We start from the raw sequence: 15,468 nt of genomic DNA, 5'->3' as shown, positions 1-15,468 counted from the left end.
ATTGACCAGTAAAATGTGCATGCAGCTCTTATTGTCACTATAAACTGAAGGTAATGGACCAGTGTGTCTTGAGCAGACTTGCAGGGTGCCTCGCAGATGTATGCGCAAACCATTCCATCAAATTAGTGACTTTGAAAGAGGGCACATTTATGGCATGAGAGAATGTGATGCATCCATCTGGGAAATTGCTGCTCGTGCAGGACCAAGTGTTTTGGTAGTGCAACAAGTGTGTATAGATTTTTCACATAATGCTGTAGAACATGACAAGATGGGTCAGATCGATAGCTCCTCCTAATGGCATTGCAGGATAGATCTGCATTCTCCTCAGTCCTGGCACAACAGTGGAACAGTATAACACATCGTACACTATCAGGGGTGATAGTCCGTGGCCATTTATTGTGGCACTGGTTACATGCACATCGGCCACTTCTACACCTACTTTTGACGAGTATGGAGAAACATGCTAGACGACAATGATGTGTGGAACGATTTCACTGTGGACAGGAATAGCATCAGATAGTGTTTTCGGATGAATCCAGGTTCTGTTTGTTTGAAAATAATGGCCACATTTTGGTTAGCCGCAGACAGGGGAAACAGCATCAGAGTGACTGCATTTGCAAAAGACATACAGTGCCAATTAGAGGCTTTATGGTGTGGGGTGCTATTGGGTACAGCCATAAATCACAGTTGGTGCATGTCCAGGACACGGTGACCGGTGTGACCTACATGACATCCTGCAATCCGTAGCCATACCCTTTCTCTACAACACCCCAGACATCATCTTGCAGCAAGCCAATGCACGATCACATGTTGCCGTATGAACACATGCCTTCTTGGTGTCACAGGATGTCAGTCTTTTGCCCTGGTCCATCAGATCACCAGACTTGTTGCCGATCAAAAATGTTTGGGATATGGTGAAACAACAGGTGCAGCACTGTGGCCCAATGCCGGCCACCATAAATGAATTTTGGAACCAAGTGATACAGAATGGGTAGCTATAATACAGGACGCTATCTGTGCCTTATACGTGTTGGTGCCATCACACATGTACCCTGTGCCTACTAGGCAACAGGGTGCATGCTGAACTGAGGTGACAAGAATGCTAATCATTTCTGCAGCACATACATTTCCTGTTAATATGAATGTCCTATCTCTAGTTATTCAAGGTGTTCTGTTTTTTTTCTGAAAGTGAGTTAATTGGTTCATCTTTGTTTGCAATATACAGGGTGGTCCGTCACTTTCATGAGGACATAGAAGGTCGATCTGTAATTATCACAAAATACTTGCGGATGCCATCCGTAATCCTGCTGAGTTGACAGCCAGCTACTTTCATAGCATGTACCTCATTTGCCAATATACCACTGATGTCTGTTGTATGAAAGGAACAAATAATGTCATCACTGATTACATGTCGCTTGTACACACCGTTTCTTCACTTTTGGACTTGAACGAACTGGTGTGCCTGTAACAAGGTAATCTGGATATCTGCCATTTGCAACAAGATGATGCTACCACACTGACTACCAAGCCATGCCGTCTCCTTTGTGCCCTACGCTATGTAACACCTCCACAGCTACCCTCCACCCCCTGTTCCACAAAGTCTTCTCGGCAGTTCAGACCTCCCTCATTCAGGCCTAAAGGCTGCTACTCACCTTGTCACTAATGCTTCATTTGGATAGGGGTTAAGTCAGGCTGTTGCTCCTGGATGTGCACATGCTTACCATGTCAATGTTGTAAAGTTTGATGCCATGCACAACCTCCACTGGGTCAATTCAACATCCCCAAAGGACAGTTCCAACATGTTTATCTCGACTTCAATGGTCCACTTTCACCTTAGATGGTTGCAAATACATACTTCTATTATCAACTGCATCGGCAGATGGGTCGTGGTTGTGCTGCTCCCAGACATTATCACTGACACTGTCTCTCATGCATTTTGTCACTTCTTGAACTGCTTGCTTCAGTTGCACATACTGGAAGCAAGACTTACATGCATTGATGTGTTGATACTCTTCTAGATTATATGGGCCAGAGTGGGTTTCATTACAATGACATTATTGTTGCAAGAAAAATATGAAAAAAAGGACAGATCTGAACTGTCACACCTAATCAGTAGTGATATACAAGAGGCATGGGCTAAAATCTTGTCTCACTCCCTTCTGAAGCACTTCTTCCCTTTCATGCCCCTCAACTCTTGTAACTGGAGTCTGGTTTCTGTACATGTTCTAAACTGCCAGGAAAGAAATGCGACACCCTCAAGGACAAGATCATTTTATGGACAAGAGATGCCATGCAGTTCATAACTGTAATAGTAAATGATAAATTCAGACCAAATGAAACACACATCACAGTAAAGGGTACCCAATCAGTTCACAATGTATGCCTCTCTGGTGGCAATGCAGGCATGTATTCTTGTATGTAAATGATGATAAAGGTGCCGAATGGAATCCAGCAGTAGACTGTCCCAAGCATCTTGCGCCTTTTGTTGCAGTTTGGCAATGATCCTTACAGATCGTGGAGAATGAGTCAGTTTCCACTTCACCATGTCCCATATATGCTCGGCTGATAGATCTGGTGGTCTTGCTGGGCAGGGCAGGGCAGGGCAGTTGTACACCCTGAAGAGCACAATGTGCTGGAGGAGTCATATGTGGATGTGCATCATCCTGCTAAAAAAGCACATCACCTTCCTGTTGAAGAACCAGCAATTGCAATGGGATAACAGCCTGTGCAGTGTAGCGGGCACTGGTTACTTTGTCCTACATAAACACCAAATGTGACTGCGAGTTATAAACTGATTGCCCTCCACGCCATGCAAGCCTGGGGTGGGATCCGAGTGTCAAGAAGAAATGCACTCCAAAATTCACCAGGTCTATGCCATATACGAGTATTCCATCATTTGTATACAGAAAGCACTTACTTATTTTCATCACTGAAGACAACGGGCCACCATTCCACTCTGCAGTCAACTCTTACATCTGTTTAACTTCCCGCAAGACCAGTATGCTCCCATTCATATGGTTGAAGCTGTTCAACAGAAGCATGTACTCATCTGTGGGGGCCTGGTTGTATCACAGAATGAATAATACAAACACTGTTCGCCTCTAAACTCAGAACAGTTACTGCCTTCAGAATTGATATGCAGACAGACAGACAGACAGGCCTCCTGAGCACCATGTGACTGACAGTGACCATGACAAATGAAAAGAGGAGAGGATGATGAATGGGTTTAACATCCCGTTGACATCAAGGTTGTTACATAAGGAGCACAAGCTTGCATTGTGTCAAGGATAGGGAAGGAAAACGGCTGTGCCCATTCAAAGGAACCATCTTGGCATTTGCCTGGAATGATTTACGGAAATCACAGAAAACAGATCTGCATGACTGGACTTGTGTTTGAACTGTTATCCTCCCAAATGTGACAAATGGATCACTAACACTACAACCCTTCATTATGCACGTTATACTCTGATACCACTGGATGGTCCTTGTGGAACTTGCATTTATTTTTCTACCGGCAGTGTATATAACCTTTCACTCCCTGTATTTTACCCTTGCTATCTTCAGAATTTCGAAGTTTGTATTCCAGTCAACATTCTCATAAGCTTTTTCTAAGTCACTGGATCATTATTGCCTCACACATTCCAAAGTTTCCCCAGAAGCCAAACTAGTCCTCCCCAAGGTCAGCTTCTACCAGTTTTTACTCTTCTGTAAGTAACGTGTTAGTATTTTGCCACCATGACTTGTTCAACTAATAATTCGCTAACATTCACACTTGTTTTATTTGGAATTATTACATTCTTCTTAAAGTCTGAGGGTATTTCCCACCTCATATCTTGCGTATCAGATGTAGTATATTTCTGTCATGTCTGTCTCTCTCTCAAGGATATCAGCAGTTCTGAGGGTCTTGTTTCAGCTTAAATCTTTCTGTGCTCTGCCAAATTCCACTCAGATACAACAACAAAAATGATCAATTATTGACAAAATTATTTAATTACAGATAAAAAAATCTACTCAAAAGTGCTGGCAGAAAACACAAACAAAATATGGTTTTAATTGGCAACCTTCAGAGCCAGTAGCTCCTCCTTCAGGCCGAAGGGGGAGGAAGAAGGGTGAAAGAAAAGGACTGGAAAGCCTTTCCTTCTCATTCTGTACAATAGGTCTCACCTGACCTGCGGTTCTGGGTGACTTTCCCGAAATTTATCCCTTTCCATACACTTTTCCAGTCCTTTCTCTTCCCCTTCAAACCTTCTGCCTGAAGGAGCCATTGGCTCCAAAAGCTTGCCAATTACAACAGTCTTTTATGGGTGTGTTCTGCCGCCGCTTGGTGAGTAGACTTTTTATCTATCTAATTAAATAAATTCCTCTCACAGTATCATATCTCCCATCTACATCTACTTCTCTCCCCTTTCTACAATATTGCCTTCAACCGCATTTCCCATGTATAGCCACTCTATACATTCCTTCCACTTTTCCCTTCTTTGCTTGCTACTATCATTTCCCATCAGAGCTGTTATTCAAAATCATACACCTGCTTCTGTCTTCTCCTAATGTCTCTCTAATTTTCCTACAGATAGCATCTTTCTTTCTCCTAGTCACACACAATTCTATAGACTTGTATTCATCCTCTTACCTTTTCCTGCTTACCAGCTTTGCACATCCTGTCAATCCATTTTTTAGATATCTGTATTCCTTTTCGCCTGCTTCATTTTTATGTTTTCCTCTTTCCTCAATTAAATTCAGTATTTCTTGTGATCTCCAAGGACCATCCCTTTATCTTTCTAATCATCTGTCGCCTTCACTATTTCATTCTCTCAAGGCGAACCATCGTCTTCTACTGTACTCCTTTCCCCTGTTTCAGTCAATTGTTGCCTAAGGCTTCCTTCCAAATTTTCAACTTACCCACATCCCATCTCCTTAATTTCCTAACCTTTTCGCAAATTCTTCAGTTTTAATCTACAGTTCATAATCAAAAAATTATGATCGGAGTCCACAGCTGCCCATGTGAATGTGTTACAGTCTAAAATCTGGTTCCGAAATATGTGTCTTGCCCTTATAAAGGGTCTTTCATATAGTACACAATTTTTAAAGAGAGTGGTAAAATTTTGTTTTCAAGTTTACAGCACTGTATTAATTACTTTTAATATCAACTGTTATTCTAACTACTTGATCAATTGTTGTTTGCGTATTCCATGATCTGTTGCCATGGAGCGGTTCACAAAGGAGGAACATGTTATCGTGAAAACCCATCACAGAACTGGCAAATGCTATGCACAGAATGTTTGTAGACTTTGAGGGATCTTTGCACGTAATAATGCTCCAACAGCATCGAGAGAGCTCAGACTGATAACGTAATCAAGGAAACTGGGTCCATTGCAACCATAAAATCGCCTGGATAAAACCATACACTTCATATGGAACAAAACATTGCATTGGTGCAGGGTAGTGTGCTGTGAGCCTCAAAGAACTTTGAAAAAGGATCTTCATATACACCCGTACAAGATTTGGCTGACTGGGTATCTTAAACCTATAAATTATTCGAAACAGAAAAATTTCAACAAATAGATTGTCACAAAACAAGAAGAGGACAACAATTTTTGAAGAAGAATAATCTTCAGTGACATATTTTCATCTGTGTGGGCTCATTAACCGACAAAATTGCTGTATATGGGGCCAAGAAAACCCTAGGATGATCCAAGAAACGACTACAGCCACATGTATCCACTGTGAACCACAGTTTGGTGTGGCTTATAAGCAGGTGGTGTGAATGGCCTCTTCTTTCTTGAAAATTTCGACATTAGATAATGCAGCAAATGTTAACAGTGAAATGGTCAGAAACAATTTCTGGCCTGCTCTGGATGAAGGTGATACAGGCAGTATGTGGTTTCGGTAGGACTGGGCTACATGTCACACATCCTGCTAGACAATAACTCTAGTCCATGAAAAATTCCCTCAGTCTGTTATCTCACTTCATGGCGACCTGGAATGGCCTCCCAGATCTTGTGACCTTACTCCATGTGATTTCTTTTTATGGAGTTGTGTGAATTCCAAGGTCTACCAGAACACACCACAAACCGTTCTTTAACTTAACATGTCATTAATGACCACAAGACACACGTCCGTGGGAGGGTCATCACAAACTTCATAGACCAAGTAACTGCCTGCCAAGACAGTGGAGGTGGACATATTCCTGATATAATTTTCCTCACTTAAATGGGAATGTATGTAGACGAAAGTAAAAAAAAAAAATATTTTGATGTACTTTTGAATTAATTATTGCATTTTTTTTTTAAATTGTGTAATATATGAAAGACCCTATGCATCAAGTTGAAATCTTATAGTATCTCTTCCACATATACAGCTTTCTTTCATTATTCTTAAACCAAGTGTTAGCAATAGGGAAGGGTAGACACAAACGAAAAATTACTATAAATATAAATTTTAATGTACAAGAAATTTACAATTTTCACACAAAATATTAAAAAAAGTATCACGTCGCACTTCATAGTGTCCATAAATAGGCAGTCAAGTATCAGACAACTGTGCACATTGTCTTTGCTATCGACGCTCCTTTGGCCGATCTTCAACACCACGCGATGAATGTCTACTGCGTGATTTTCCACTAGAATAATACCTGTCATAATTTTCACCACGGCGACTTTCATGGCTTCGAGAACGTGAACGATGCCTCGTCTTCTCCCTGCAACAAATACTATCATTAAGTTCCTTATGAATAGATAATAGGTGATAGTTAGTGTATCTGTTAGATTAGCTTTATCATAATCTAAATCAAAACAAATTTGTAAATACTGAACTGAACCCATCCTCTTTTGTCTTTCTATCAAGTCAGTGTCAGATCTCTCTGCTGCTATCTCCTGGGCAAAACGGAGAGTTACACACTACTATGTCGTTGTTGTTGTTGTTGTTTGTGGTATTCAGTCCAGAGACTGATTTGATGCAGCACTCCACGCTACTCTATCCTGTGCTAGCTGCTTCATCACTCAGTACCTACTGCAACCTACATCCATCTGGATCTGTTTAGTGTCTTGGTCTCCCTCTAAAATTTTCACCCTCCGTGCTGCTTTCCAATACTAAATTGGTGATCCCTTGATGCCTCAGGACATTTTCTAGAAACTGATCCCTTCTTCTAGTCAAGTTGTGCCACAAATTTCTCTTCTCCCCAATTCTATTCAATACCTCCTCATTAGTTATCTGATCTATCTATCTAATCTTCAGCATTCTTCTGTAGCACCACATTTTGAAAGGTTAATACTATTCCTGTCTAAACTATTTATCATCCACGTTTCACTTCCATACATGGCTATACTCCACACAAATACTTTCAGAAAGGTCTTCCTGACATTTAAATCTATACTCGATGTTAACAAATTTCTCTTCTTCAGAAACACTTTCCTCGCCATTGCCAGTCTACATTTTATATCCTCTCTATTTCGACCATCATCAGTTACTTTGCTCCCCAAACAGCAAAACTCCTTTACTACTTCAAGTGTCTCACATCCTAATGTAATTCCCTCAGCATCACCCAATTTAATTCCACTATATTCAATTATCCTCGTTTTGCTTTGGTTGATGTCCATCTTATACCCTCCTTTCAAGACACAGCCATATCGTTCAACTACAGGCCCTTTGCTGTCTCTGGCAGAATTACAATGTCATCAGTGGACCTCAAAGTTTTTATTTCTTCTCCATGGATTTTAATTCCTACTCTGAATTTTTCTTTTGTTTCCTTTACTGCTTGCTCAATATACAGATTGAATAACATCGAGGATAGGCTCCAACCCGGTCTCACTCCCTTCCCAACCACTGCTTCCCTTTCATGTCCCTCTACTCTTATAACTGCCATCTGGTTTCTGTACAAATTGTAAATAACCTTTTGCTCCCTGTATTTTACCCCTGCCACCTTCAGAATTTAAAAGAGAATGTTCCAGTCAACATTGTCAAAAGCTTCCTCCAAGTCTACAAATGCTAGAAACGTAGGTTTGCCTTTCCTTAATCCCCATGTTCCAACATTTCTACAGAATCCAAACTGATCTTCCCCGAGGTCGGCTTCTACCAGTTTTTCCATTCGTCTGTTAAGATTTTGTGTCAATATTTTGTAGCCGTGACTTATTCAACTGATAGTTCATAATTTTCACATCTGTCAACACCTGCTTTCTTTGGGATTGGAATTATTATATTCTTCTTGAAGTCTGAGGGTATTTCGCCTGGCTCATACATCTTGCTTACCAGAAGGTAAAGTTTTGTCAGGGCTGGCTCCTCCAAGGCTATAAGTAGTTCTAATTGAATGTTGTCTACTCCCGGGGCCTTGTTTCGACCTAGATCTTTCGGTGTTCTGCCAAACTCTTCATGCAGTATCGTATCTCCCATTTCATCTTTATCTACAAGCTCTTCCATTTCCATAATACTTTCCTCAAATGCATCGCCCTTGTATAGATCCTCTATATACTCCTTCAATATTTCTGCTTTCCCTTCTTTGCTTAGAACTGGGTATCCATCTGAGCTCTTAATACTCATACAAGTGGTTCTCTTTTCTCCAAAGGTCTCTCTATTTTTCCTGTAGGCAGTATCTATCTTATCCCTAGTGATATATGCCTCTACATCATTACATTTGTCCTCTAGCTATGCCTGCTTAGCCATTTTCCACTTCCTGTCGATCTCATTTTTGAGACATTTGTATTCCTTTTTTCCTGCTTCATTTACTGAATTTTTATATTTCCTTCTTTTATCAATTAAATTCAATATTTCTTCTGTTACCTAAGGATTACTAATAGCCCTTGTTTTTGTACCTACTTGATCCACTGCTGCCATCACTATTTCATCTCTCAAAGCTACCCATTCTTCATCTTCTGTATTTCTTTCCCCCATTCTTGTCAATCATTCCCTAATGCTCTCCCTGAAACTCTCTACAACCTCTGGTTCTGTCAGTTTATCCAGGTCCCATCTCCTTAAATTCCCACCTCTTTGCAGTTTCTTCAGTTTTAATCTACGGTTCACAACCAATAGATTGTGGTCAGAGTCATTATCTGCCACTGGAAATGTCTTACAATTTAAAACCTGTTTCCTAAATCTCTCTCTTACCATTATACGATCTGAAACCTTCCAGTATCTTCAGGCCTCTTCCATGTATACAACCTTCTTTCTTGATTCTTGAACCAAGTGTTAGCTATGATTAAGTTATGCTCTGTGCAAAATTCTACCAGGCGGCTTCCTCTTTCATTCCTTACCCCCATTCCATATTCACCTACTACGTTTCCTTCTTTTCCTTTTCCTACTATTGAATTCCACTTACCCATGACTATTAAATTTTCATCTCCCGTCACTATCTGATGAAATGTATGATGAGATAAAAGAAATTACTCAATCTCTTCATCATCTGCAGAACTAATTGGCATGTAAACTTGTACTACTGTGGTGGGCGTGGGCTTCATATCTATCTTGGCCACAATATTGCGTTCACTATGCTGTTTGTAGTAGCTTACCCACAATCCTATTTTTTTATTCATTATTAAACATACTCCTGCATTACCTCTATTTGATTTTGTATTTATAACCCTGTATTCACCTGACCAGAAGTCTTGTTTCTCCTACCGCTCAACTTCACTAATTCCCACCATATCTAACCTATCCATTTCCCTTTTTAAATTTTCTAACCTAACTGCTCGATTAAGGGATCTGACATTCCACGCTCCTATCCATAGAACGCCAGTTTTCGACGTCCTCCTGAGTAGTCCCCGCCCAGAGATCCGAATGGGGAACTATTTTACCTCCGGAATATTTTACCCAAGAGGACGCCATCATTTAACCATACAGTAAAGCCGCATGCCCTCTTTCCCCTTGCTTTCAGCCATTCGCAATACCAGCACAGCAAGACCCTTTTGGTTAGTGTTACAACGCCAGATCAGTCAATCATCCAGACTGTTACCTATGCAACTACTGAGAAGGCTGCTGCCCCTCTTCAGGAACCACACTTTTGTCTGGCCTCTCAACAAATATCCTTCATATCACTGAAGCATGCAAGCCTACCCACAAATGGCAAGGTCTATGGGTCTATGGGGGGGCATAAATAAGTAGGTTTGTCTAATTCAACCACCTGAGAGGATACACTTTCTGTATGTCTCTCATATGTCCAACTCTCATATTATGGCTCAAAAATTGTGAGCAACACAAAACACTTAATTTCATCTCTCTCTCATTATCTGTTTTCTTTCCAGTCTCTTTGGGACATACGCACTTGTGCCTCCCATATACAGCAAGTGCTGGTAACATTCCACATGTAAAAAAGAGGGAGAGACTATGACGACTTCAATAGGATGACAAAAAAAATGGTGCAAATACAAGCTGTTCCATGGATGCAACGAAGGTATGGTCCCCTTAGCTCACTCACAGGTTATCCGCCACGTGGCCATATTAACCCCTGAATATAAGAACCCCTGCCCCCTTTCTCTAAGAGCCTTGATGACAAAAATTTATTTTTAAAATAGTCTGATTAATCAAAAAAAAAAAAGTTTTACTGACAAAGTATCTGCCTAAATAGCAAATGTTATACCTATTCTAAATTAACGCAATTTACTGATTTCTACACTTCGATAACACAAAGAGAAATTTCTTCAGAGAAACATTGGATTTTGCTTCTATACTGGCTTGAAAATGTTACTGTCTCTCTTGCTTTCAAACTCATCTGCCTGCAACTCTCTCACTGGCTATATAGAATCAGCATTGGCCACACCCCCCTCTTGTTTCCATCATATGGCACGGATGGCAATGACGACACTGCAGCACAGAATGTGTCAGATGCCTTCGGCTCCTATCTAGCCTCTTACTATCTCTTGCAGACACGAATATTATTTTTGAGTATTTGTCCAACTTAAAAGTTGGTTCAATTCCTACTACAAATGGATCCACTCGAACTGTGGTTAAAAACATGATAGATGTTCCTAGAGTGCCAAGGTACATGGTACTGATTCCCACGGTTGGCAATACTACTTCATTTGCTGCCCCATCTCTACTCCCCCCTTCCCCTCCTCCTGCACTCATTCTAGTTCTCAGTCAAGGGGTGTCATTGTTTCATATGTGACAATAGCAACTAATATATAAATAAAATATCGCAAAAAAGTTCAGTCCAATTCTTGAGCTTCTGCTTGCCTCGTAATGTACCGACCTCTGTTGGTACTAAATTAGAATTATAATAATAGTAAGTATCTGTTGGTACTGTCTCCACAGCGGGTCTCGCCATCTTAATTTATTCTCATGATAACAATTAGTTTAATATTTGTTTTAGTTGTTAGACAGTTCATTCTGAATCTGTATCACCATCATGTGCTAAGGCTGATAAAAACCTGGGAACGTTTTTACCTGATATTCTAATACGTGAACAGGGACTGAATTTCTCATCTGTGACCCATTTAGTAAATGATTACGGTCTCTTCTAATCAAATAAAATATCAATCTAGGTTCGGAATCAAGTAATGTTTTTTCATGGACAGTATTTTCACAACTGAATGTTACCTTTACTTAAAAACCAACATTAATGTTTGCATGTGGTATCTATACAAGTATGAGAACTTTTATAGCAAACATGTTCAAATGCAACTAAAGGTTGCAAGATGACAGGTTTTAATACTATTTCCTCCTGCATTTCACAAAACTGTCCAATTTTAAACAGAGCAACAGATTTGTTATACTGCAGTTTCTCGCGATCCCTTGCGCTAATGTTGCGCTAGTCAAATCTCATGTTGTTGTTTGAGCGACACTGATTCTGCATCAAGCACTTCAGAATATCAGACAATCTTGGGCCTGTTCGAATGCAAGTATTGTCTATCCATAACAGCCCTTCCAAATTCGAAATAAATTTTCACGTAGGATTTAATGTCCTGTCGAGGGCACAGTCACTGGGGATTGAGTACAAACCCAGGTTGGTGAAAGAAATGGGCTATTGCCTTTCAAAGAAACATTTGCCTCAAGCAATTTAGGGAAATCATGGAGAAATTGCATCTGCATGGCTAATAGAGAATTTGAACTACTGTCCTCCCGAATACATATCCAGTACCTTATTACTGCACCACCTCACTCTGTAACAACTGTTTACATATACAGAGTGAGGCAGCTGAAGTCATAACACCCTTTGTATCTCCCCAACCGTAATAGACACAAAGGTGCCGTTTGGACAGTGAATTGCAGGGACAGGGGCTACTCGAATACATCACAATTCATGTTTGTGCTATTTTTTATTACAGAGATATGAGGCCATCTTTGTTTTTTTTTTTTTTAAATGGAACCCTATGTTAAATTTTTGCATAACATGATGGGCTTAAAAAGACGAATAGGTGAATAGTTTTTGAGACACAGATAAGTTCTCGTATTGTGTTTGTCCTTCGAAGTGGCGTTGTCCAATGCGACCTTTCCTGTTGTGTAGAGTACACGGTAAACGTCGCGAGTCGATCCTTACACAAACACGCCCATTTACCTGACAATAGTAATACATACTGCGATATTTTGTGCAAAAATTAACTGAGGATGTCGCGCAAATATTATTCAGTTATTTGACACCTGTGATACCAAAATAGTAGACAACATACAGTATTAAAATACAACAAGATGTTAATACGTTTTAAGTAACAGAAAGAGAAATACAAATGTAAATGAGGAGGCCCTTATTGGTCACAATTATTTTGTACGTATTTTTTTTTTTTAAATCTGAAAATATTTACTATTGATCACAATACGAAGCAAATACACACAAAGATGCTAAATACATACTATACATGACATAAAACTTTACTGGAGCATGTGCTCAAAATGCTTCCCCTCTGCTGCAATGCACATTTGTAGTCGGCGTTTGAATGATTTGTGAACGGCTGCGAGGCATATTGTGCAAATTCACATTATCGTGGTTGGTGAAAGTCGCTTCATCAGTAAAAAGCACCTGTTGAAAAAACGTTGGATCATCTTGTAGGCACTGCAGAGCAAACCGGCAAAATTACTGGCGCCGTTCGAAATCCACACCGGAGTGTGCTTGATGTATTGAGAGGTGAAACGGGTGAAATCTATGCGGGTGCAATATGCGTAGATCACTTCTCTGACTTATATCACATTCCGAGGCGATATGTCGCGACGAAACAGTAGGGTCGTTATGCGCAAATACTAGAACGCCCTCTTCATGTACCTCGCCAGCTGCAGTTTTCTGCCTTGTCCTCTGCATGGCGTTCCATATCCCGATTCACGTAGTTTCTTGCAAATATGTGCACGGAGCTGACGTATATCGCTTTATTGCTCTAACAGCATTTTTTCTGCTTTCACCATACACTAGAAGCATATCTAACTTTTCATCGTTGGTGCACATGTCTGTTCCAAGAAACTGCAATGGAAATGCAATGTCTCATTACCCCAGCAGCACATGTATACCCTTCTCTCCAGATACTAGTGCATCACCTTGCGGTGTTATCGAGAGGCAGGAAAACAACGCCTTCCTCGTTAAGTTCCTCAGTGTTCAACAGGAAAGGTTGCATTGGACAACACCGCTTCGAAAGACGAACACAATACAAGAACATATCTGATCTGTGTCTCAAAAACCTTCGCCTAAATATTATGATATACACATATTTGAAACAGTCTTTTTAAGCCCATCATGTTACGCTAAAATTTAACATAGGGTTCCTATTACGGTTGGGGAGGGAGATACAAGGGGTGTTATGACTTAGCTGTCTCACCCTGTAGAAGACTGTTGCGCAAAAAGTTACGAACTCGGAGGGAATACTTTTTTATGTGGTAGGTTAGCACAGACCAGTCTTAAAACAAAAGTCTTTAGGTGTTATTGCTCCACATTATAAAGTTAATTGGTCCTTGTGCACTTTTTCCATGAAAATCAACTCAATACAGTACACGTGAATGAACAGCAAGTTCTTCGATTATACAGAAATGGTACCACATTCTGCTTGGTTAACTGTTATGCACCTGAGGCCAGAATAAATGGTAATGCTGAACTATTATGCATGGTTTGTACATTAATATAGAAATGGGAGTATTATAGATCTATTACCTGGTTGCTTTTCGTGACTTGTGTGGTGAAAGACTTGGAGAACGAGAGTAGCTGCGCCGACTTTTTGTCCACTTACGATTCTTCCTCTCATGGGAACGCGACCGAGACCGAGATCTTGATCGAGACAGAGATCGTGTCCTGCAACGGAAGGAAAAGTATTTTTTGTAAATCAGCGAAACAGCGTAATTTTCTGAGTCAACAATTTCCCCACAATTCTGATAGCTTACATCCTGTAATTCAAAGAAGTGAAAAAAGGAAAACAGTTTATTGCTAACTGTTTCTTATTAAAATTTTAACACATTTTGACTCCGTTAAGGATAATAGTAACAAAAAAAAAACTGATAACTTCAGTAATATGCAAATGGCAATTAATAACTAAAATGTGGTTTCTAAATAAAGGTAGAGAGAAACTGGTAATTTGGAAGTAAAGTGGCATCTAATTTTTACTGCTTTTTCAATAACTGCTCAAAAATACATGAGAATAGGAGTTTAGCGAACAGATCATAAATGCTTCATCAATAAGGAAATCCAATGACGGACAGAACAATGTCCATTGTGAGAAACACAAAAGTAAGTTAGTCCATCCTCTGGAAGATGAACTGCACAAGGATCAACAGTTCACTATGAGACTTCTGTCTGTGCACTTTTCAAACATTTTTCAGTCACTGCGACATGAAAGTGACTCCCCTTGAAATAGACACAGCATTCCCTGAAGTAGATGCACACACCAGCACAAAGCAACATGAATGACAGCCCAATTCTGATGACTCAATCTACTACTGTGCGTGGTGTTTTAGGGCTGAGAATATGTACCAAGTACAATTCAAAGAAGTGTTGTGGAGCACAGAGGGTAGCATTTTCATGTTTGACAATGATCGGCTGACATAGTCACTGCAGTACAACAGCTCATTTGAAACTGGTGGTAAACACTTCTCATACCCATAAAGTCATACCCCACCTCGTCTGATTCTCACGTTTTTGTACCTGAATATTTTATTTCTTTCAATGGATATGCAAGATGAGAAACACCAATTATAACTCTGTTGTTTTAACAAACAAATGGTAATGATGTTAGAACAAACTTCAATATACATACAAGAAAGTTTACATTTTGTGTCATCTCAATTGACCAACAGTACTTACTCTCCTGGCACATGAGTTCTAAACCCGATCTCATCAAGGTAAGTATATACTACACTCCACGACTGCAACCAATGAGTTCCTGATCTCACAAAATAAGTAATATTAAACAAAAGTAAAAACTCAACCTTCTGGAAACCTGTCATCATAAGACAAAAGTTCATTTTTGATCTGGTAATGATCCTCAAATGCTTGAATTTTAATTTTGATTTGAAGCAAATTATAAATGGAGGACTCAACACCGATTGAAGTTTACATTCCTCTTAAGGGGATAC

General features: G+C 40.0%; 1 protein-coding gene across 2 annotated transcripts in view; it reads right to left on the bottom strand.

The window, feature by feature from the left end:
- Positions 1-6,420: 6,420 nt before the first annotated feature.
- LOC124607445 (cyclin-L1) overlaps positions 6,421-15,468 on the bottom strand; it is a 73,620-nt gene continuing 64,572 nt past the window's right edge. For both annotated transcript variants that reach the window (XM_047139779.1, XM_047139780.1), the window contains exons 9-10: positions 14,054-14,191; positions 6,421-6,697 (exon numbers count right to left, since the gene is read on the bottom strand). In XM_047139779.1, the coding sequence (XP_046995735.1) occupies positions 6,556-6,697; positions 14,054-14,191 (280 nt within the window). In that variant the 3' untranslated portion in view covers positions 6,421-6,555. The remainder of the gene's footprint in view (positions 6,698-14,053; positions 14,192-15,468) is intronic.

The sequence above is a fragment of the Schistocerca americana genome, chromosome 3, assembly GCF_021461395.2.
Source record: "Schistocerca americana isolate TAMUIC-IGC-003095 chromosome 3, iqSchAmer2.1, whole genome shotgun sequence".
In the NCBI taxonomy this organism is placed as follows: Eukaryota; Metazoa; Arthropoda; class Insecta; order Orthoptera; family Acrididae; genus Schistocerca; species Schistocerca americana.
This window is presented reverse-complemented; position numbering and strand designations above follow the sequence as displayed.